This window comes from Mustela erminea, chromosome 2 (genome assembly GCF_009829155.1).
Source record: "Mustela erminea isolate mMusErm1 chromosome 2, mMusErm1.Pri, whole genome shotgun sequence".
Lineage (NCBI taxonomy): Eukaryota > Metazoa > Chordata > Mammalia > Carnivora > Mustelidae > Mustela > Mustela erminea.
In genome coordinates, this window is record NC_045615.1 from 15,270,412 (window position 1) to 15,292,773 (window position 22,362).

Consider the following 22,362-nt stretch of genomic DNA (forward strand, 5'->3'; position numbering starts at 1 on the left):
CACACAGGCGCCCCATTGATAAAAGCCTTAATTGCCTGATTGCCTGTTGCAGGTTGGTTTACTAGAGAAGTAGACTTTGAGATTGGCATGTAGGGCTTCGACTGTGGAGGGCTCTCTGGACCAGCACCAGAGAAGGGAAGGGAAAGGAGGGGAGGTGGGTGAGGGGAGATGTAGAGGGGAAGGGACAAAGGCCACATGTTTGAGGCCTGGCCCTGTAGCCACCAGCCTTTATAGTTCCACGGTGGGGCGCCTGGCTGGCATAGTTGGTGGAACATCTGACTCTCGGTTGTATGTTTGAGCCCCACGTTGGGTGTAAAGGCTGCTTAAATAAATAAATAAATAAATAATTAAAAATATACTTCTACACTGACCATCTAGTAGGGACTACCTGCCCCAAAGCAGAGCTCTCAAGTTCATGGCTGAGAGCCAACAGCACTCCCAACAGGTGGGTGAATAAACCCCGGGCAGTGAATCACAGCCCTCATCTTCTCTTGAATTTTTAATAGCTTTTGTCTCAAAATGATAATTTCTAGAGATAATATTTATTTTGTTCTTTAGACCTCTCATTTTTATTTTTTAATTTTTTTTTTTTAAGATTTTATTTATTTATTTGACAGAGAGCACAAGCAGGGGGAGCAGCAGAGGAAGAGGGAGAAGCAGGCTCCCCGTCGAGCAGGGAGCCTGATGAAGGCAGGGCTCAATCCCAGGACTCTGGGATGATGACCTGAGCCAAAGGCAGATGCTCAACCAACTGAGCTACCCAAGCATCCCATAGACCTCTCTTTTATTTTTAAAGATTTTATTTATTTATTTGACAGAGAGAGAGATAAGAAGTAGGCAGAGCAGAAGGCAGAGAGAGAGGGGGGAAGCAGGCTCCCTGCTGAGCAGAGCCTTAACCCACTGAGCCACACAGGTTCCCCCTAGACCTCTCATTTTTAAAAAAAGCTTTATTTGTTTGAAGGGGATGCAGAGAGAGAGGGACAGAGAGAATCTTAAACAGACTCCCTGCTGAGCAAGGAGCCCCACCCAGGGCATGATTCCACAACCCCAAGATCATGACCTGAGCTGAGGTCAGGAGTTGGACGTTTAACCAACTAAGCCACCCAGGTGTTCCTAGCTGTTATTTTTTTATCAAGGAGTTATTTTGTGGTTTAGTTAAGTTCCAGTTTGTACTAAAATTATTTTTTAAAATTTGTGCATGTATATATACACATATGTATATGTAGAAAAATATATAGACCCATATTAAATTTGTATCCAGGTATACCAAACTATTTTTTTTAAAGTAATCTCTATACCCAGTGTGAAGCTTGAACTTACAACCCCAAGATCAAGAATCACTTGTTCCTGTGATTGAGCCAGCTAGGTGCCCCAATCCCAAACTATTAATAATGGTTTCCAGGGGAGGTGGTCCTGTAGGAAGAAAGCTTTCATTTTTTACTATACATAGTATAATAAAATTTCTAAAATTCCAAATTTGAAAATAATCTCAAAATTATGTAAATAAAAGTAAAGAGAAAACAATAACTCTGGGAATTGAAAATTCTGGTTCCAGATCACTGATACTTCCCTGTCTGACTTGAGTAAGTCACCTACTTTATCTGGGCTTTACCATCCTCCTTATAAAATAAGTGAGTTGGATGAGATTACCTCAGAGGTTGTTTCCAGATCTAACATTCTGACTGTATAAAGGGTATTAAAAATAGACACCACAGACACAGCTTGGCAGAAGGTGTCCATACAATAATTGTAAGGATTTTTCTATACTTCTAAATAGGGCATGTGTCACCAATGATCAGTGTAATTTTGAGGTCCTTGTTGTTTTTATATTTGTTTTATTTTTGTCTGTCTTTGATTATGTAGTAAGATGTAAAATGTGTAACTATTTCAGTCTTAAAAAGGGTCACAGGATTTAAAAAAAAATTTTTTTTACTTAAATTCTAGTTAGTTAACATACAGTATCTTATTAGTTTCAGGTGTACAATGTCGTGATTCAACACCTCCATACAACACTCAGTGCTCATCGGGGTACAGGAACTGAACTTCACAGCAGACTTAATGCAGAGAGATTGAGGGGTGCCTGGGTGGCTCAGTGGGTTAAAGCTTCTGCCTTCAGCTCAGGTCATGGTCTCGGGGTCCTGGGATCGAGCCCTGCATCAGGTTCTCTGCTCAGCAGGGAGCCTGCTTCCTCCACCCCCGCCCCCACCTGCTTCTCTGCCTGCTTGTGATCTCTGTCAAATAAATAAATAAAATCTTAAAAAAAAAAAAGCAGAGAGATTGAATTCAAATTCAGATGCCTTCAAAGACAGCATGATCAGCAGGGGCAAATATAACAGATTTCAAAATAACTTGAGCATTTCAAATTTTGAGAGGAAGAGTGTTTTAAAAGTGGGCATTTCTTTGCCACCTAGCCATCTAATGTTTTAATTTTTTTTTTAAGATTTTATTTATTTGTCAGAGAGAGAGTGAGCATAAGCTGGGGGAGGAGCAGACAGAGGCAGAGGGAGAAGCAGGTGCCCCTGCCATCCAGTGCTTTAATTGAAAGTAACCAACATTTCTTTTTTGAGACGTAGTACAGTACATGTTAAAAGGTGTTCTGAGAAAAAGCACCTTGTTGCCATTAACCAATCATAATTTTGGAGCCCCTAAATGTCTCACTCCTACACTGTAATGACGTCACATGGTGAAATATGTAGCTGCGCTGTCAACAGACTAAAATAACAACCGTAGGATTTTGACTTAACAGCAGGCTCCAAGTAAACTGTGATATAAACAAACTGCAGTGCTCTGCGAGGAAAGCAGACCCATTTTAATATTTCTGTTTTAAATCAATACTTTGTTTTCCAGCTCTTTAAGATGCCAAACCTGATTGCAAGTCTTTGAAATGAAGACTTGCTCCAAACCCGAGGCACTGATGAATAATGTGTCCCAAATTCTCTTTCTTGCAAGAGTAGAGTCAGACCCAGATCTGAGCTTGTCTAGTGGTTTTCCTTTCTCCCATTGGTCTCTACCTGGGTCTAGATGCCTTTGTAAGAACTGGATTTGCTTGGACCTCCTTCGACTTGGTTATTGGCCCTCCAAAGACTATTGCTTTAGGGACAGTTAAGCATTCGACTCTTGATTTCGGCTCAGTCATGGTCTCAGGTCTGTGAGATCGAGTCCTGAGTTGGGCTCTGCACTGGGTGTAGAGCCTGGTTCAGATTCTCTCTCTCTCCCTCTGCTTCTGTCCCTCCCGACCCTCTAAAAACAACAACAACAACAAAAACAAAAACAAAAACAAAAACAAAACCTCACTGTTTTAGCCTGAGTACACTCCCACTTCCCACCCCATTCCTTTCCTGCTACCTTCTCACTAACTATCCTTCCCCTTCCAAGTCAATGCCCCTTTGTTTCCAATGCCCCATATTGTCACTGGGCACCATGATGGTCATCTCATCCTCCTTTTGAAAAGAGGTTATGATCTTAGGACTTAATATTTTTTCCTTCCCCCAACAGTTATTGCAAATGTAGGGCTGGATGTCAGGATGAGGAAGACCATAGTTTTCTAGTGAGGAACCAGTAAAGAGTTGAGCTGAACAGACAGCTTGGAACCGGTGATTTTTAAAAATTCATAAATGTAAGCCTTTGGGCCTCTGCTTGTCCTCTCTAAAATAAGGAAATTCAAAAGATCTTAGGGGTTCCTTTTAGCTCTAAAATGCTACGACTTTGGGGGCGCCTGGGTGGCTCAGTGGGTTATAGCCTCTGCCTTCAGCTCAGGTCATGATCTTGGGGTCCTGGTATCGAGCCCCGCATCGGGCTCTCTGCTTAGCAGAGAGCCTGCTTCTCCCTCTCCCTCTGCCTGCCTCTCTGCCTACTTGTGATCTCTTTCTCTCTCTCTCTCTCTCTCTGTCAAATAAATAAATAAATAAAAATCTTTAAAAAAAATAAAATGCTATGACTTTTGAAACATTTTTGTTGTTGTTCAATCAGCAGGTGTTTGAGGGCCTGCCTTGCAACTTAGATTATAGAGAAAGTGGTTGTAATCCACATGGGAAGATAAAATGACCAGAGATGATGAGGGCCATAGCAAACTCTATAAAGCCCACGTGGAGCATGGTTTATAACTGGAAATTAGTTGGGAGGAGTTTGATCCCCTGGGCCTCTGAGAAGTACTGGGGCTGGTGACTTGGATCCAACAACAGATGACTGGTAGACTTTGGTTAGATAAAACGAAGAGTTCAGGAAATACCTGAAGCCACATTTTTAAATCTTCTGTACTCTATGGGTTCTCTTCTATTTTCATCCAGAAATCCCACATTTATGTGTTGCCATTATTTGAGGGTCCTAATAGCCCAGGTGAGGGTTAATAGGGGGCAGGGGAGAAAGGCCTTTTTTTTCTTCTTCTCTAATATGAGAAAAATGTCTACCTGTAATGAAGGAGATTCTCCAGCCAGGAGCAAAACTGACATTTCACTGGCCTTGAGGTTGTTTTGAACCAATTATTTTAACCCCCCTTTTGTGTACCCTTTCAAACTAGAGTTTGAGAGTCTAAAAAAGGAAGAAAAGCATTATCCATTAGAAGCATAAAACCAGATCATCATCCTTCTCCACAAAAAAGGAAAGAAATGGGCCTTAGTTAGTCTCCAAGTGGGAACATTCTTACAGCACTAGAGAATTTAGGCAGTGCTAAAAAGTAAGGGGAAAGCATCAATCCCAATTTTGAAAGCTGACAGAGGGCCTGAGTGTGGGGGGGAGAGAGACATTCACATCTGTTCGTGACTCTTCCTTGCTTCCTCTCTCCATAACTCCCTCCCCTGCCATTCTCCTTTCCTCATTCATTCAAATACACATATGACTGGTGCTCAGGAAAACACCTCCACACTAATATATAAATCCACCCACACTGTACTGCTACATCCATAAGAACATTATTTACCACAACCCATTCATTCAATCCAGCAAACAGGAGTACCTGTAATATGCTATGTACTCTACAGTAGAGATGTAAAAATGGCATGGTGTCTGTGCTAACGAGTATATCATAATAAGCCTATCCAGGTTAACACAGAGTTGTGAGCCCAGAGGTACACATACACAAATTTCTAATCCTGGGAACATATCAGTACATGTACACCCACGATATGTGTACATGACAAAATATAAAAAACAGAGCTGCTCACATAAATTTCACGCGTTCTCATATGATTGATATTTGAGAGAGGATCTCCATTTTCCTCTTTTTCCTTTGTCCATTTTTTCATATCCTTTCAAATTCTAAAACTGATTTCGCCTTACAGTTCCATTCTTATGTCTTTCCCTTAACAAAAAAAGCATTGCTTTTCTTTAAGATGAATTATTCCACATGGAGAAAGTGAGAAAAACTATACTGTCTCCAAGTTAAAAATAAGGAAAATACCCTCTCAGGAGTGAATTCTGTCTTTTTATACTCATTGGTATAATGAAAAGACTGTCGGTTTTTATTTATTGATACTTTAATGATATCTTTCTTATAATGGGTATTTTGAACCATGAAATACAAAATCATGCCATTCTTTTTATTTATTTATTGTAGGTATTTGAAGAAAGAAGAGCTCTGCTTGGAAAATGGGTAACCATTTAAATATAGTTACTTCTCTATTATGTTATGTCACATTATCATAGAGCACAAAGAATTCAGTTTGAACATAAGGTAATAAGTGATCACTCATTGCCTGAGAAATTCGACTGGTACTCTCTGTATGTATCAGTTAGGGTTCTATACTCACAAAGTAGGGTTTATAAAGGTGAATTGAATCTGAGACGACAGCTAGCTAACCAGTCTATGTATTTTGCTATAGCATCTCAAACTTCGGTAGACACTTTGTTACTGAAACTCATTGGAGACAGCATCTTGTCCACTGGTCAGAGATGTTATAATCCAGGTCAGAGATGTTCCCTTAAAGAGAAAACACTGACTGTATGCTTTAAAGGTGAGATATTTCAAGTTGATTACACGTAACAAGAATTAAGAACCCTAAGTAGATAGGTAAGTGGGTAGCTTATAAGCAACAGAAATTTATTTTTCATACTTGTAGAGGCTGGGAAATCCAAGATCAAGGCATGGGCAGATTTGCTGTCTGGGGACACCACTTTCTGGTTCATAGATGGCCATTGTTTCACTCTAACCTCACATGGCAGGAGGAGGGAGGGAGCTCTCTGGGGTCTCTTATAAGGATACTAACCTCATTCATAAGGGCTTCACTCTTGTGACCTAATTCCCTCCCAAAGCAACCCCCTTCTAGTACTACCACCTTGTGGGTTAGATTTCAATGTATGAATTTGTGTGTATGTTGGGGGGGGGCATACAAACATTTAGTCCATTGCACTAGATTAACAAAAAATACTATTTCTTAACGTTCTTGGTTGTCATAGTTGGTCACTCATTCTTTTTTGTGTTGATCTACAAACTGCAGGCTAGGATATTTGTTAACTTAAGTAAATTTTAAAAAATTATTTGCATAGTATATCTGGAAGGATACGCAAGAAAAAAGGCAACATTTGTTTCCCCCAGGGAGAACTATAAATCTGGAACAGGGTAGAAGGGACTCCTTTAGCTGAAGAACCTTTTGTACCTTTTGATTTTTTAAAATTATGTGACTGTATTACCTATTCAAAATAATAACAATATTTTGTAAATATGATAAAAATTAAGAAATTAAAAATATCAAAAATTTAAAATCTAGCTAAGTTTTTCTCATATCCTATTTATATTTCTAAACTAGCTTTATGTCTGTTACCAACAACTTAAAAAGAGACATATTTAGAATAAGTGTTTTTTTATACTGTCATTCCACATACTATCAGTGGAAACCCCTAATTAATGTAACCAACGCCAATGTTCAGCCAGTATTTGATGTGACCAACTTTTCATTAGTTGGTGGCATTACCAGTGGTTAAATATTTTTGATACCATTCTGTAAAAAATTCAAGGTCTTTATATTTTTTAAAAGATCTTGCTTTTCTTTTCTTTCACCGTAGCAAATAGAAATACATTCGCAAAGATCTCTCTTTTCCAACAGACTCATTTATAGGGGGAAGACATGGTTTTATATCTTGTCCTTTACATATTCCTTGACACTACCAGGCATTTAATAAATGCTTTCTAAATAAATAAGTGATACTTACTGGTTTTTCTCTTTTGTCCCACAACAAACATACTTTAAAGTCACTATATCATGTGGTAGTCCGTATACCTGCACAAATGCCACGTGAATTGTTTGAGGGGCATATTTACAATTTGCCTTATTTAATTTTCTCTCTCCATTTTAGTTTTTATTATTTTTAAATTTTTTTATGATTTTATTTATTCATTTGACAGAGAGAGCACAAGCAGGGGTGGGGGGTGGGGCAGTGGCAGGCAGAGGGAGAGGAAGAAGCAGTCTCCCCCGCTGAGCAGAGGGAGGAGGGGCTGGATCCCAGGACCCCAGGATCATGACCCAAGCTAAGGCAGATGCTCAGCTGACTGAACCACCCAGGAACCCCCACATTTTAGTCTTTTTGTTTATTTTCAGGAATATCATAAGAGGTTGATAACATTGAAATGCATTTCCAAGAAAAGAAAGGAAAAATAAGTATACAATTTTTTTTTTTCTTTTTTTTTTTTACTTAGCATTACTTGGGCTGTTCATTGTAGGAATCAAGTATCAGTTTAAAGCTCAATCTAGTATTAGAAGTAAATCTAGTATTAAATAATCTGGGCGGGGCACCTGGGTGGTGAGATTCCCAACCCCTCCTTTTGCCTATATTACAAAAATTGAGGAGCTAGATAATATCCAATGTAAGTAAGGATTTATTGGAGAGTAGGAAGATATGCATAAACACAGTCAGAGGGACTGTAAAGTGGTAAAGACTTAAAAGACAATTTGATGGGATTGATTGAAGTTTTAAATGCAAATGTCCTTTGAACCTGTAATTCCACTTCTGTTTATCTGTACTAGAGAAATACACAGGACACGAAAAGGCATGTTTCAGAATATTGAAGTTGGTTTTTTTTTCTTTTCTTTCTTTCTTTTTTTTTTGTACTGTAAATTGTGTCAGTTATAAATTGAGTAAATAGATTATGGTATAGCCATGACGAAGGAATGAATGAGAAAATGAATATGCCCTGGGATCATGACCTAAGCCAAAGGCAGACACTTAACTAACTGAGCCACCAGGGCATCCCTGTGCATAGGGCTACTCATCAGAGAACCTGTTTCTCCCTCTGCCCCTCCCCAACTGGTTCTCTCAATCTTTCTCTCTCTTTCTTGCTCTCTCTCTCAAATAAATAAATAAAACATTAAAAAAAAAAAGTCCACCAGATTGAGATAAATAACCAATAGGCAAACAATAACAGGCCTTCCTCTTCATCTTGTGCCTCACACACTGTGAACTTTTCCTTGCCTTTCGTTGTGAGAGGAGTGGAACCTGAAGGCTCTAGCAACTGCCCTCACTTCCTGCAACTGCAGTAAAAATCCTTGGAGTAACTACTCCAAACACGGGATTTTTACAATTCTATAAAAAGGCATTACAATAATTATAAAATATAAGCATATCATAATTGTGATATAATATAACATAGCATAATATAATTGATATAAATAATATTTTAAAAAGGGAACTAACTGTAAAGGGAGGTATACTGTAGGTGATACCAGGTTGGAAGAATGGTCCTAGCTACTCCCCAAATCTCACATCTTGGATCTCTACTATGTTATGGGTATTTTTACTTGAAAGGTGAAAATGGGAGGGATGTAGGAGATTATCAAATTCCTGGACAGTTAACTCTTCCACGGATTATTTACTCTTTGGATTATTCCTAGCACCTTTTAAATTCCAAAAGGATTTTCCCCAACCGTGAAGCATTCTTCTGAGTCATCAACCCACCTTCATTTGGAAGGAGTTCAAGGAATGCAAATTCATTTTCTATTAGCCTAAACAAACACAATTAGAATAGAAAAATCCCTCGAGGCAAAGAATACCTATCAAAACCAGATATAAATTACCTTTTGACCATGGTAATCAGGGAAATAAATGAGAAACCAATGTAATTATCTTTTTAATCTCAAGAGGAAAATGTTTTAATGTTTTCTTTTATAGATTTCTTCAGCATTTTATAATCCTAGAGTTCTTTTATATTGCTTTTAAATCACTGTTCTTCAACCTGAGCTCGTTCACTTTTTGTGGGCAGCAGTGAAAGTAGATGAGCTAACCTCAGTCATTCTAAATGTACTTCCCAGCCTTGCCAATTTGCAGACATGATAATCTTGTGCTTTTTAATTTAATTGTTTGCATATATATTCTTTTCACACTGATTTAACCCACATACTTATTATTCTTAACATCACTTTGATATTTTATAATGATAGCTACCATGTCTACAATGAGGCGTGTGCCTTATTAAGAATTTTATACATAATTTTTTTAATCCTCACAACAACCCTACAATTTAGATATAATTATTCTTAATGTATAAAAGAGGAAATTGAGAGGTTGATAGTGGTGGAATTGGGATTTAGTGATTTATTTCTAAAGAGTATTAAAAATAATAGAGTACTGTAAGTGAGATTTCCCATGGCCTCATTCCGAAACCCACCATCATCAGTAAGGCCATACTTCCTCTTATCATGTTGAGAGATTACAGTTTGCATAGCTGATCCCCTATGGTTAGGCATTTTTGGTTATTCTGCTTTCCTGCAGTGGTTATAATATCTCACGAAAATTTTTTTGTAACCATAATCATCCTGGGTCCCATGTAGCTCAGTTTCTACAGAACCACAGAATGCTGCCTAAAAGTAATTTTAAAATGAATTCTAATTTTCACTTCATGTTTCAAAGAAAAAAAAATCACAGCAGAACCAGTTTAAAACTCTTGACACTCTAGACAGTACTTCTCAGGTCTCCCTTTGTTGAACAACAGAAATTCAACTTGAGTAATTTAAAAGATCAAATTGACTCTATTGAGCAATTTGTGAATCGGGTTGCATTCTGTCTCGCAAATAGAAAGGAGCTCCATTTAGCTACAGAAAAGGAAAGGTTTTGAAAGGTAGAGAGGGAGCCTGACAACGGAAATTATTAGGAAAGAACACATTGTTTTAGGTAACATTGCTTTCCTAAGGGAAATGGAAGGGATCTGTTGGTAAATTTCCTAGTGCTGTCCAGGAAATTCCAGGTTGACTGGTTAAAGGTTATATTCCTGGGGGATATATAATATTATAATTAGGTTAGTATTAAATTTTGCTTTGCTGACATGGGGCCCTTAACATAAGTGACTCCATTTTGTACTGTGGTTTTCTTTTTAATACCTTCCTTCATTCCTCATTTATCTCACAGTCTATAATTGCTGTCCAGGCAATGATATTCTGAACCCCTAAATTCCCAACAAGCCAAAAACCTAACTGCTTTTCTCTCTCTTCACACTTCCCCCTTGACTATTTTGTAGATCAATGGGTTTCTCTGGCACAGTTCTTCCCCTGGCCCTAGTCATTCTGGTCTGGCTTCTCTCTTCATTCTAATAGTCCATCCCAAAAGGAAAGAAATCCCCCATTGTGAGAGCTGGAAATAATGAATTGTGCAGAATAGGGAGAGGAGAAATCAGGGAACACTCACACATGAATAGATTTCATTCATTTATTTGTAAGTTTAGGTTTGGGGTTTTTTTCTCCCCTGCCGCAAGCCCACTGTCAAGGACTCTACCAAGTGTGTGTCTTTCCACAGTGTCAGGATTCCAACAATGACCTATCACTGCATATTTAACTTGGCTTCATACATGTCACACAAAACAAAGTACCATACGAAGTCACACAACAGAGAAGCTATACAAGAAGCAAGGAACCAAATGCAAGGTCAGTCCCTGAGCACGCAGTTGAGGTGAGGCCTCGGTCCAGTCTGGGTCAGCTCTCAGCTCATACTGCTGTGATGTTCAAGCAGTGGAGAATCCCTGTGATGTTAAGATCAATCAGGTACGGGCCGTTGATCGGTACAGTCAGAAGTGGAAGGGTCAGTGTCTGCAGATTCTGACAGTGTGCTGCAGAAATCCTCCGTTTAAAGGAGTTTAATCAGTCTTGGGCCTTTGCAGGCCTTCTAGTGATTATCAGCTCTTGGTTCTTTCAGGTTCCTGGGGCCTTGCTGATATCAGTCCTTAGTACAGCCAGTCTCTGTTGTTTTTGGTGATATCTGGTCTCAGGTACAACATCCTTGGCTAGTTATTCACTGCTGGACATGAGTGACTCCATCTTGCTCTCTACATCCTTCCCCCCACTTGAATTAGTTTTCCAAACTGAGATTCTTGGCCATGAAATAGTATATTAATAGTGAATAGTTTTCATCAAGAATATTCTTGCAAATTAAAAAAATACATCATGGTGCCTGGGTGGCTCAGCGGTTAAGCATCTACCTTTGGCTCAGGTCATGATCCCGGAGTCCTGGGATCAAGTGCAGCATCTGGCTCCCTGCTCATCGGGGAGTCTGCTTCGCTGCCCCTCCCCTGGCTCACCGCACTTTCTCTCTCTCCCTCTTGCCCTCTCTAAGTAAATAAATAAAATCTAAAAAAAATACTTCATAAGACTATAATGAAGTTGACTTGTCATGCTTTATATGCCTTTTTAGGTAGTGTATTTTAGGATTACAACTAAAGTTTCTTATAAAATTCTCACTAGCTTGAGACAACCATAGAAATATCTACATGCGAATGCAATAGTATACAAAATATAGGCCCACCCCAAACTTCCTATCTCTCTTCTCTAAAATGGGCTAAGAAAAAAAAAAGAGAGGTTTAGACCTCCGGTAAAGTGGCTCATTCAGTCGGTAGGTGTTCCCAGAAAAGAGCCTTTCTTTTGGTTTTGGCCAGCCCTCAGATTCTTATCTGTGATCAGTCATTGATGTTTGAACTGTTTAGGGTTATCTCTAGGGAAAATAGTGAAGTAACTAAAGCTCTTGTTGCCCTGCCTCAGATTACTCTGGCATCTCCTGCCTGTCTCTGACACTCCCAATCATCATTAACACATTAGTGGGACTTTAACCCTTCTCAGGGATATTTAGACAGTATACCTTATCTCCAATGGTGAAATGCAAAGCTTTGTTTCTGGTCCTGGAGTTTGGCACTTATGAGCCAGTACAGAAAAGTACAGAAAGTCTGGCCAAAGAGGAGCTGCCCAGGTGCCTTCTCCTGAAATTTTATATATATATATACACACACACACACACACACACACACACACATTTTGAAAGTTATATTTATGTATTTGACAGAGAGAGCATGAAGCACAAGCAGGGGGAGCTGCAAAGGAGGGGGAGAGGGAAGCTCCCCTCTGAGGCTCAGTCATAGGACCCTGGGAACATGACCTGAGCAGAAGGCAGATGACCAACTGACTGAGCCACCTAGGTGTCCCTGAAATTATATTTTTAAGTATATATTTTCTCAGTTTTTGAATATGGCCAGCTCCCAACTTACTGTCCTTATGTAACTACAAGTTCTGAGGTCAAGTGCACCCACTTTTGTGTACACACTCAGGTCTTGCACATGCTCAAATGTATGTATGTGAGGAAGAATAGGTAAGTAACAAAACATCACATTTGTTAATTAGGGGAAGAGATACATGCTATTCATTAGGAATAAAATAATTAAACTTAATTCTGTGCCATTCTTATCCTTTCTCTAATGAATCTCTGGTCTCAAACTGAATCTGCAGTTTTTTTTAATCTTTCTTTTTTCCAGTTTGACAAATGGACAGACTCTCAACGGAGAAGAATCTTGACAGGCCTGTTAGAACGTTGCTCCCTGTCACAGCAAAAGTTCTGCTGTCGAAAACTTCAAGAAAAAATTCCAGCAGAAGCTCTGGATTTTACTACCAAGCTTCCAAGAGTGTTATCTCTATACATCTTTTCTTTCCTGGACCCACGAAGCCTTTGTCGTTGTGCACAGGTAAAAAGGCAAAGAATCCATATACATGTTTTGTAGTGATAGCCTAGAAAATTCTAAAATGAGGGGGGAAAAAAAGCACACATGCAAAACCAAGAAATAGATGAGATGGTCAATATGTGTAGTCTATATAGTTTGAATTAACCCCCGTCTTCTTTGTGCCTCTCTATTTACTGCTCAAAAGTAGATGTAAAATGATGTAAGACATCATTAGTGTCCACAGAATAGTATTTGCTGGTTGAGGAGACAAACATACATATGAAATGGTTCATCAGCAGAACAGCCTTATATTATAAAGCATATAACTAGAAAACAATTGTAAATTGTACAGTGCAGGCTATTCATAAATAGAAAAGCTCAAAATAAGGTACTAGTGGGGTATGTACGAAGAGTACAAATCTTAAAGAGTTCTGGGGGCGCCTGGGTGGCTCAGTTGGTTAAGTGTCTGCCTTTGGCTCAGGTCATGGTCCCAGAGTCCTGGGATCGAGCCCTGCAGGCTAGCCTCTCTCTCCTTCTCCCTCTACCCCTATTCGTATGCTCTCACTCACTCTGTGTCTCAAATAAATAAATAAAATCTTTAAAAAAAAAAAAATAGACTAAAAGAGTTCAGAGTAAATAGACTTGCTTCCATTGGCCTTGGAAAAGGGGCTGACTATATTGTTTTCCTACAAGTTAAGTCCACGGTCTGTTAAAGTGTACTTTAACTGCGGGGCGCCTGGGTGGCTCAGTGGGTTAAAGCCTCTGCCTTCGGCTCGGGTCATGATCCCGGGATCGAGGGATCGAGCCCCGCATCAGGCTCTCTGCTCAGCAGGGAGCCTGCTTCCTCCTCTCTCTCTCTCTGCCTCTGCTGCCTACTTGTGATCTCTGTCAAATAAATAAATAAAATCTTAAAAAAAAAAAAAAGAACATAGCATTCTAAATGTCCAACAGTAAAAGACTATCATATAGCCATATGATGAATTATTGTGTGGCCATTAGAAAACATGTTTTCTAAGACCAAAGATGCTTATAATAGGTGAAATGAAGAAAGCACTATCTAAAATTGGATATATAGAATTTCCCAATTTGCTTTCATACATGCTTAGAAAAAAGATGGAAAAGAACCATGTCAGGTGGTTAATAAAAGTCATGTCTGACTGGTGGGGTATGGGTATTGTTTTTCTTGAAACCTCTTGGAATTTTCCAAGTTTCGTACAATGAGAATGTTATCACTGGAGGGAAATGTTATTTGAAATCACTAATCCTATCATATATGTGTATCATATGTCAGTCTTGCAAGATCTCAGCATTATATTTGTTCCCAGTCCTGCCTGTGAGGAAGACACAGGCGATTGTTCTTTAGCTAGATTTAAACACTAATATCATTGCACTAAAATGAGCTTTGAGCAGTTTAAAAATATGGGGGGAGGCTGATAATTTTGAAAGCTCTTACCTACCCTTCAACCCTCCTCCTTCCTATCTACTTAAAACAAACAAAAAACAACAAAAAGCAAAAACATAACATACAAAAAAACCTACTACTCCGGGGGAAATCAAAACAATTTAATAGCCATGTCACAACAAGATGTAAGGAAAATGAGGAAAAGAGTGAAAATGGAGAAACTTTTCCATCCCCTCCCTGCGAAACCTCTCCTCTCCACTGAATTCTAAGTTAATTAACCATACAGGGATTAAGGTCGATGTTGTTGCCTTTCTGCGCTAAACGAAGTAGATGTGATTTCTGTTCTTGCCTGCAGGGCTTTGTCAGATTCTCTACCCTTTTTCGTCCTTCCAGTTCCTGAACCTGTTATTTCTTGTAATTGTGCCCTCCCCTCTCCTGTATGTCTCCTCTTCAGCACAGAAAACAATGCTAAACATAATGGAGCTCTGTACTTGGTAGATGGAAGGAGGGACAATGGGAGGGCCAGGTAAATGGATGTATCTTACAGTTTCTGCCCTTTCTTCTTTCTTTCTTGCATTTTCTTCTTTTTTTTTTCTTTTTTAAAAGATTTTATTTATTTATTTGACAGAGAGAGAAAGAGATCACAAGTAGGCAGAGAGTCAGGCAGAGAAAGGGGGGGAAGCAGGCTCCTTGCCAAGCAGAGAGCCCGATGCAGGGCTTGAGCCCAGGACCCCGAGACCACCACCTGAGCTGAAGGCAGAGGCTTAACCCACTGAGCCACCCAGGTGCCCCTCTTTCTTTCATTTTTTTATGCTCAAAAAATTATTAATGATCTACTTAATGTTGAAAAAGAAGCCAGTTTTCCAAGGATGAAATTTGCATTGGAAAGTTGGATGTCATCTTTGCAACTCTTAGAGCCAAGACACAGAACCCCTTGTCTGAACTTTGTATATGAACTTGACCCTAGTTTTCAGCAAGACTTGTTCAAAATCTGGAGTAAGTTATTGTAAACACTGCTGCACATAATAGGATCACCTCCATCTGGATTGTGAGATTGACCATAATGCTGGGGGAATGGAATGTACAGAGCAAATAATCTATGCTCTATGGAATCTTACCAGTACTTGACTTTCTATTTACAAAATTTCTATTTAGTTAAATCATAAGAATGGAGGGAAAATGGAAACATATCAAACAATGAGTAAAGAATATGCTAAGATCTGAGTTTCTTTTTTTTTAAATATTTTATTTACTTATTTATTTGACAGACAGAGATCACAAGTAGGCAGAGAGGCAGGCAGAGAGAGAGAGGAGGAGGAGGGCTCCCTGCTGAGCAGAGAGCCTGACGTGGGGCTCGATCCCAGGACCCTGAGATCATGACCCTAGCGGAAGGCAGAGGCTTTAACCCACTGAGCCACCCAGGCACCCCAAGATCTGAGTTTCTAGGACCTTCCTATAACTCTCATATGAGCATCTAGGAAATTCCAAAGTCTCTCTGAGCCACAGTCCTCTCATTTGCAACATGAGAGTAATAATAACACCTCTTTCCTTAGCGGGGGATGGTTAGTTAATAGGTACTCAGTAAATATTAGTTGACTCTGAATCTAACTGTGATTTCACATTTAAAGAAAATCCTTCTGCCTGGGTAGGGAACACTTCAGGTAGGTAACTTTTTAAGCTTTGATTTGGAGGAAAAGAAAAAAAGTCATCTCAGGTCCAGGGTGACAGCTGAAGACCTAGAGAAAATGGGCTGAGTAGGGTTTCTCTTTTCTTTCCAATTGTTGCTTTTCCAGGTGAGCTGGCACTGGAAGAACTTAACTGAGCTGGATCAGCTCTGGATGCTCAAATGTTTACGATTTAATTGGTACATCAATTTCTCTCCAACTCCCTTTGAGCAGGGTATATGGAAGAAGCACTACATTCAGATGGTAAAAGAACTTCATGTTACCAAGCCAAAGGTAAATTTGGGGCAAAAAGGAACAAACATACATGTATCAGCTATTTAGGAGTACGAGGGCGGGGGTGGGGTGGTGCCGGGAATGGGTTAAACAGGTGATAGGGATTAAGGAGAGCGCCTCTGACAAACACCGGGTTTCTGTGGAAGTGTCAATCACTAAATTGTACACCTGAAATCAATATCATACTGTATGCAACTGGAGTTTAAATAAAAACTTAAAAAAAAAAAAGAAATTCTAGAACTAAGACTAAAAAACTTGAAGTTGGGGAGTGGAATAATGAGTGTACTAAAGTTCTTTTTAATCTAGAAACTAAGCAGTGTAAGCAAAGGAAATACACTATTACTTCAAAATTCTCCTTTTCTGAGAACTCGATAGCCCTTTCCGAGACATCCATGTTAGCCAAGAACCCTCATCAGACTCTCCTAAACCAGCAGTTCCCCAGGAGGTTAGGACTGTGGAGCTCCTCACTCTGTTCAGATTCCTGGATTTCCCTATCTCTGACTCCCATGCCAGGCAATTCTGACCTGGGACTCCGTGGGTATTGTGCAGTATTTGCTATCAATGGGTCATCCAATTCTACTTTATTAATTCGAATTTTCTGATTCTACCAGGTGAGCTAAAGGTTATTTTTATATCATTTATAAAGAAAAGTTTTCCAATAAATCTGTAATTATTGAAGGGAATAATGAGAATACTAAAGTCCTTTTTAATCTAGAAATTAAGCAATGTAAAGCATTTACATATAATGATAAAAAGTAAATAATGCAAGAATAATTTTTCTAGTTGTTTTCTCTGCATTATAACCAATGTTTATGTTCCTTCTTATAGTCACAGTTAATTAGATAACTCATGGGAAATTTTTATGAGCCTTTTCTTTATGGTGTGATCTATACACATGCGGAGCTGTGCATTGTTTTGTATGATAGATGAGTTCCTGAAAAATTATGTGTAAATTAGATTTTTTAATGATTTTTAAAACCACAGGGGTATCATTTTCTATTAAAAAATGGCAGTGAATCCTTTTAAAATTGAAGAATCTTTTTAAAGATGAATAGTCAACTCCTAGCTTCTTCATTTGGGTTGAGTTTTATTGTTTTAAAGTAGAATCCATCTACATTTAGTACAGTAGTAAACTATGCATAATTAATGTTGTTCTAATTGCAATGGTAAAACTAGCCTTTCCGATTTCAGTAATTGGTGTGCTCCACAAGGATTTCTTTTAAAAAGAAAAACGTAAACTGCAGTGATGGAGAAAGTTATTTTAAAAATTACCATAGCTATGATTTCTTTTCAAGATTTGATAAGGCTTTTCTTGACTCTCATTTTCAGTTAGGGACAGGGAATGGCATTCAAAGCTGAAGCTTGGGCCATTCTGGGGCAGATAAGAGAAGAGTAATTAACTAACCTGTAGAAGAAAAAGAGGTTTTGAGTATTTATAAAACTGACTTGAAAGCATTGTCTTCAGCTGTACTTCTTTTCTATAAAATGTGCATAACTATATTTAAAAATGAATCGTTCTGATCCAAGAAAATTGCCATCTCTTTGCTTAGTATTAAATTTCTTTAGGGAACACTTATATTAAATGTTATATTAAATGTTAGTTTTTCTATTTTAAAAAAGGACCTGGGGTGCCTAGGTGGCTTGGTCGTTGGGCATCTGCCTTCAGCTCAGGTCAAGATCCCAGAGTCCTGGGATCAAGTCCCGCATTGGGCTCCCTACTCAGTGTCAAGCCTGTTTCTCCTTCTCCCTTTCCCCTGGCTTGTGTTCCCTCTCTCACTGTCTCTCTCTGTGTCAAAGAAATAAATAAAATCTTTAAAAATAAAAAAAATAGACCTAAGTCAGAAAGACTAAAGAGTCATGTGACTAAGGTTAATAAAAGTCAGGTGACTAAGGTTAAAAAGTCAACTGTCAGCACGATACATACTTGAGTAATTTGGGTAATTCCCTGTGAGATTGCTCCAGTGATGGTGAACGTAGGCAGCCCCTGGATTAAAGCATAATTTACCTTTACTCAAGCACCTTCCCTAGCAACCTTTCCCTCAATACCCTGTACTTAGCATGTGCTCCAGCAGAGCTTTTGAAAGCATTTTATGATCAAGTGGTTGTGGTTAATATTAGTTTCCCCAACCTTAAAATGAGAGGACTGGACAAGAATGATCTTTATAACTATCTATCAGGCTATGCTATAACAGCATAATTTCAAAAAGACTTCATCTACAGAAAGAAGAGGAAGTTGAACCCAAAGTAGATAGAAGAAATAATAAAGAGCTAAAGTCAATGAAATTTGAACAAATAATAGAGAGAATCAGTGAAACCAAACCTCCTTCTTTGAAAACTTAAATAAAATTCCCAAGTTGCTAGATAGGGTTTTGAAGGAAAAAAGAGAGAAAATATAAATTACTAGTGACAGGAATGAAAGAGGGGCATCACTGCAGATCCTGTAAATAAGAAGAATAATGAGAGAGCTTTATGAACAAGTCTATGTCACTAAATTCAAATACCTAGATGAAATGGACAATTCTCGAAAAATGCAGATTAGGAAAACAGTTTCACTAGAAAATAGAAAACATGAATAAATCTTAATCAATTTAAAAATCGAATTCACGGCTACCTGGGTGGCTCAGTTCTTTAAGCAACTGCCTTCGGCTCGGGTCATGATCCCAGAGTCCCAGGATCGAGTCCCACATCGGGCTGCCAGCTCCATGGGGAGTCTGCTTCTGCCCCTGACCTTCTCCTCTCTCATTCTCTCTCTCTCTCTCAAATAAAAAAATAAAATCTTAAAAAAATAATAAAAAATTCATAATTTTCCACAAAACTCCAGACCCAGATAGCTTCTTTTTTTAAAAAATATTTTATTTATTTATTTGACAGAGATCACAAGCAGGCAGAGAGGCAGGCGGGGGAAGAGAGAGAGAGAGGAGGAAGCAGGCTCCCCGCTGAGCAGAGAGCCCGATGTGGGGCTCGATGCCAGGACCCTGGGATCATGACCTGAGCAGAAGGCAGAGGCTTTAACCCACTGAGCCACCCAGGTACCCCCAGATAGCTTCATTAGCGAATTCTGTCACACACATAAGGAAGAAATATCAATTATACATAAACTCTTTCATAATATGGAAGATGAGGGGCGCCTGGTGGCTCAGTGGGTTAAAGCCTTTGCCTTCGGCTCAGGTCATGATCCCAGGATTCTGGGATCGAGCCCCACATTGGGCTCTCTGCTCTGTGGGGAGCCTGCTTCCCCCTCTCTCTGTCTCTGCCTGCCTCTCTGTCCACTTGTGGTCTCTGTCTATCAAATAAATAAATAAAATCTTAAAAAAAAATAATATGGAAGATGAGGGAACACTTCCCAACTCATTACCTTTATACCAAAACAAGATAGACCCTTAATAAGAAAACAAAACAAAACCACAGATTAATATCCCTCATGAACACACATAAAAATCTTTTTAAAATATTAGCATATTAAATCAAGTTCTATACAAAGAAAGAATAATTCATGATGACCAAGTGGGAAGTATCCATGGAGAGTAAGGTTGGCATAATATTAAAAAATTAACCAATGAAATTCACAGAATAGAAAAGAAAAGATGTATGGTCATTTCAATATATGCAGAAAAAAGCAGTTAACAAAAGTTCGACATCATTCATGATTCTAAAAATTCTCAAAGACTTTAGATGAAGTGAACAAAAATTTTGTTTAATACAGAAAAGTCATCAGTTTTCATTATATCCTGTTTTGTTAAAGTGTCAAGCATTCTGTTACTTTTCAGACTAAATAATGTTTACTTACATATAATAACTAGCAAGTATACCTAAAATTTTCCCCCTGAAGTTTTTTATTATCATATACTATTTATTCTCAGTAGTATTAAACTAGACCTTCTTCAGCAAAGTCTTTGTTCAATCTATGCTCAGAATTGGAATGAATGTCCATTCTAAATGAGACCTGAACAAAATATTAAATACCAAACCAATAATGAGCTATCAATTATATAAAGAAAATGTTTTAATTAGTTACTAAACTACAATCATCCATTAAATCAGTAAATATTTAATAAATATGGTTATGTGCTAGGTACTCAGTATAATGATCCTAACGCTGCTTTCAAGAAGTGGAGTCTAGTGACCTTAGACATAGACAAATACATAATTACAGCACTGAGTACTAAGTGCTATTCTGTAACAGAAATGTATACAAAGAACAGTTGAAACAAGGATAAGAAACTGATTCTGCTTGAAGGGTTTGGGGAATTTCTTAATTGTCACAAACAATTCAAGCAAACCAATTTACCATGCAAAGCTTCCCTAATCTCTTAAAGAACAAAAATTAAGCCTTTAATGGCTTCTCTACATACCATTACCGCTTCCCTTAGGTTACAACCACATAAAAACCTTATGAATTTCACACACGAAAATAGACTTTCCATTTGGGAAATTAAAGCCAAAGTATTCTTTGAGAGCAGTTAAGATAAACTGATAACTGATAAAATCTACAGTCTACCTGTGTATACGTCAAAGTTGTCCCTATGTTCTACAGATAATTAAGCATGGAGTACTATTTTTTGGAATGTATATGTTTTATTGAGTTAATTAACTGCAGTTGTGGAAAACTTACACAATGATGTGGTAGACGAGGTGGCAGTCCAGGATAGACAGGGTTAGAGCTAGGACTTGAAGTAAGACAGTCCTAGATTCACATTCTGACCCTCGGTCTTACCATTTAACGTAGTAGTAGGTGAGTTCATTGGCTTTTCCCGTCTTCAGTTTCCTCTTCTGTAAAGTGGGAGTAGTAAGTATTCCCTTTTACAGTTATAATGAAGGTTCAATAAAATAATGCATGAAGACTTCCTGAGACAGTACCTGGCACTTACAAGACTCCTGGGTTTGTGGCTGCTGTAATTATTGTCACCATTATCATTGCAGTCGTGGCGAAGATGATGACAAAGATATAATGATGATGATATGATGATTTTTTTATTGTAATTATTACAAAATAATTGATTTTATTCTTCTAGACACCTCCAAAAGATGGGTTTGCCGTTGCCGACGTTCAGTCAGTTACAAGCAGTCCTGCAGAGGAAAAGCAGTCCCCTGCGTCAGCTTTCAGGTCGTCTTCCTCTTTGAGAAAGAAAACCCACCCAAAGGAGAAAGAGCTCCCACCCTGGAGATCATCTGACAAGCATCCAACTGATATCATTCGCTTCAATTACCTGGACAACTGTGACCCCAGTGAGCAAATCTGGCAAGGGTGAGAAGCTCTATGCTCTTCTCTATTTACTTGCCGTTGGAAACAATTTGCTGGCACTTAGGTATATGAAAAGAGGAAAATAGAATTTCCTGTGAAATACAAATGCTTTTCAATACATAGAAGCAAAACATCATTGGAAGGTAAAGGAACCATTATTGGTAAATTTACCCTGTTCATCAGGATCTGTTTGCATTTTGTAGCTATAATGATTTAACATTACAGCTCCTTTTAATAGTTAGGACTTCAGATTTCAGTCTAGCCCCACAGAGTTCATTCTGGTCTTTTCCTTTTTCATATTTTCACCTCCCTTCTCTGTCAAGGAGAACCTTGGTTCTCATGTTTATTTATACAAATTATATATGTACATATAATACATAATCAAAATAGATATATACATATATAACTTGCATACAAATTGTATACATATGTATATATAATATACATTTGTATATGTAATATGTGTGTACATAATATAATATATATATTATAAAGTATACACATATACACAAACAGTATATATTTACTTACAAATTCTGAAAATAATTTCAAAACTGCTAACTCATTTCATTATTAAAACAAATCTGCTGGGTCATCTGGGTAGCTCAGTCAGTTACTCATCTGCATTCAGCTCAGGTCCTGATCTCAGGGTCCTGGGATAGAGTCCCACACCAGGCTCCTTGCTCAGTGGGGAATCTGCTTCTCCCTTTGCCTCCTGCTTGTGCTCTCTATCAAATAAATAAATAAAATCTTAAAAAAAAAACTTTTTTGGATCTATAGGCCTACCTCTTTTTTTTCCCCCTTGCAATTTGTTTGTTACAGAAATCAGGTCATGTATCCTACAGAGCTTTTCACATTCTGAATT

At 38.4% G+C, this 22,362-nt stretch overlaps 1 protein-coding gene across 8 annotated transcripts in view; it reads left to right on the forward strand.

The window, feature by feature from the left end:
• Positions 1 to 22,362, forward strand: part of FBXO16 (F-box protein 16) — a 52,095-nt gene that overhangs the window by 7,380 nt on the left and 22,353 nt on the right. For 7 of the 8 annotated variants that reach the window (XR_004283128.1, XR_004283129.1, XR_004283130.1 and 4 more), the window contains exons 3-6: positions 5,552 to 5,587; positions 12,713 to 12,919; positions 16,091 to 16,255; positions 21,268 to 21,500. Coding sequence is in view for 4 of the 8 variants with exons in the window: in XM_032332309.1 (XP_032188200.1) it covers positions 5,552 to 5,587; positions 12,713 to 12,919; positions 16,091 to 16,255; positions 21,268 to 21,500 (641 nt within the window). In the remaining 4 variants the exon portion in view is untranslated. The remainder of the gene's footprint in view (positions 1 to 5,551; positions 5,588 to 12,712; positions 12,920 to 16,090; positions 16,256 to 21,267; positions 21,501 to 22,362) is intronic. The other variant, XR_004283131.1, reaches the window with a different exon arrangement.